At 52.0% G+C, this 2,500-nt stretch overlaps 1 protein-coding gene across 4 annotated transcripts in view; it reads right to left on the bottom strand.

Annotated features, from left to right (window-relative positions):
• Positions 1–2,500, bottom strand: part of LOC109986287 (endothelin-converting enzyme-like 1) — a 40,590-nt gene that overhangs the window by 31,677 nt on the left and 6,413 nt on the right. For 2 of the 4 annotated variants that reach the window (XM_065960790.1, XM_020636891.3), the window contains exon 2: positions 394–1,537. In XM_065960790.1, the coding sequence (XP_065816862.1) occupies positions 394–1,245 (852 nt within the window). In that variant the 5' untranslated portion in view covers positions 1,246–1,537. Of the gene's footprint in view, positions 1–393; positions 1,538–1,693; positions 1,831–2,500 lie in introns of all 4 variants that reach the window. The other 2 variants (XM_065960792.1, XM_065960791.1) reach the window with 2 other exon arrangements.

Here is a 2,500-nt window from a genome sequence, read left to right as displayed (position 1 = left end):
ACGCCGTTTTCATTATTCAGCCATCGCCAGGGGCTGTCACCATTTCCTCCATTACAAAAACAATTTATAAAACTATAATCTTTGATTAATCATCAAACACGAAACCTGCTGTGACATCACCGGGTCAGTTTGAGGATTTCTTCTCTAGTCTCTAGTCCAGTCAAAAGAAACGCCTTCTGGCGCGTGTGTTGATTTAAAGCAGAGATTAAACCAGATTATACAATTTACTGAACCACGACCTGACATGTGTGTACCTGCAGGGCGAGGCACGTCAATCTGCACACGCTGCAGCACGTTACGTGAACTGCTATGAGCGGAAAAGAGCGCCCAAGAGCTCCAAACCACCGCCGAGCATCTGACACACACACACACACCATCTCCCCTTCCCCTCACCCTGATAGCGTTCCTGGAGGAGTTTTTGTCGTCCACGTTGACGGTGAGGGAGAAGAAGACGGCGGTGCTGTACACGCCCTGCGTCCTGTACAGCAGCTCATTGAAGTCTGGCCTCTGGGGGGTGCCCTCTGTCTCCCACCCGGCAGCACCAGGAGGAGCCCCTACGAGGTCCCACCCCCCACAGCTGTCTATCACCTCCGTCATGGGGTTGGAGCCCAGTTCATCGATCTCCTTGATGTTGACGCACGAGCGATAGAACTCCTTGACCTTGCGTTCGGCTGAGTCAGGCCCACGCCTCCTTACGGGCTCCAGCAGGAGGCGCTGTAGCTTCTCCTCATTGTGTTCTCCTATGGCTGTGATGATGCCGTAGCTGAGCTTGTCCTCGGGGATCCCGTGGCGCCTCAGCCAGCCACCGCAGGCAAAGGAGTAGAAGTCCTCACAGGGCTGGATGGTCGGGTCAATGTTGGCCTGAACGAATCGAGCGGCCCGCAGCAGGGAGCGTTTGCGTTGACAGTCCTGTCGGCACTGCGGGTCCTGCTGGTCCAGAGAAATGTACTTGAGTGCCAGCATGCTTCCCAAGATGACGCACATGCCCGCTGCAAAGACCAGCGCAGAGAGGAGGCAGATCTCCCTCCGGCTCCATCGGGGAAGTCCTCCGCTGCTGGTGCTGCTCAGGTCTTTGTTACGACCGTTAGACAAGGTCCCGCCTCGGGCGCGCCCCACGTGACGGTCAAGGCTGCCCCCTAGGTGAAGGGTCATGCCATTGCTGAGGATGTCACTGCTATAGCGACCGCCGTATTTCACCTCCTGGAACTCATCGTAGTGAGCAGTGAGAGAGTACGTCTTCTCCATGGCACTGAACGGTCGCTGGGTGAGGAGCAGCAGAATCACGTGTTTCTATTTCAGTAAATCATGACTGCTCCCGCTGAGACAAAACAAACGACAAAACACTGAAGCGATGTCAGAATGCTGCCGGCCCTCTTCAGCCAAAGTGTCCTTTATTCTCTTTACATCAAAACCCGGCAAAGCTAAGGGGTCCCATGGCGCAGGAGGGATCTCACGGGTCCTGCTCTCATCCTCTTTCTCTCCGCTCTCTTTCCATTTGCTCTCCTCGCCTCGCTCCCTCCAACCGGTTACAGGTCACCTGTCGATAAAAATAGAAAGGAGATAGGGAGGGCTGTAAGTCGAGAGAGAGAGAGAGATAGGAAATTGAATCCATGATTACAAACAGCAGAGACTGACAAAAAAGGGGGTCTGTTTTGGCAAACCCCCCCCCCCACACACACACACACACACACACTTTGTCTGGATGAGTTGTTTGTCAACTGAAGCTGTCGGATTGATCGGCGAGCGGCATCCCTCAGGGTGACGATGTCCCTGGGCGCCTTGTGGCTTTAGACGGATCAATGCAGACAGAAAGAGAGAGGAGAGAATCACCTGGGAGAGCAGAGGGATCGTAATGACTATAACTTAGCTCGTGTCAGACTGAACTGATGTTAAACTTTGTGTTCCTGCAGAAGGATGTGCAGGATTTAAGACACAGCAGCAGCAGCAGCAGCACAGAGGGCATCAGCTGATCCTCTCGGAGATGTTGGAAGGAATAAGACGCCGTCACATCACCAGCAGAAAGTATAAATCATATCTTCATGCACCTGAAATTGTTTTCAGTACAAACTTCACCGTATTCACACAGCGGGCATGTTTCTGTTCAGACTCAGACGCAGGATGATCAAAATGACGCACTCTTCCAGGTTTGAAATAAAAGGGTTATGACAAGGAGCCGTGTCTCTAAACGTCCGGTTTGTCTCTTTATTTTGGCGCCCCCTTTAATTCAAACGTGTCATTTCAACCTCATTTGGATCTTTTAATTTTCTCTAGTCTTGACTTTAGCATCATATATGATCTGACTAAGATCCAGAATCAAATACTAAATACTCCTCCTTCACCCTCACACCGCGTCCTGAACCGGACCCTGGCCTGCTGTCCAAACCACACACCACCTATAGAGACACGGCCTTCAGCCCCGCCCCCCCACTTGAACTACATCCCGTCAGATATTCACAATGCTCCATCTCTCGTTCAAAAAACTCCTCAAACATCATCAGTT

Source organism: Labrus bergylta, chromosome 11 (assembly GCF_963930695.1).
Source record: "Labrus bergylta chromosome 11, fLabBer1.1, whole genome shotgun sequence".
Classification (NCBI taxonomy): Eukaryota; Metazoa; Chordata; class Actinopteri; order Labriformes; family Labridae; genus Labrus; species Labrus bergylta.
The sequence above is the reverse complement of the archived record's forward strand: the minus strand, read 5'-3'. Positions and strand labels throughout refer to the sequence as shown.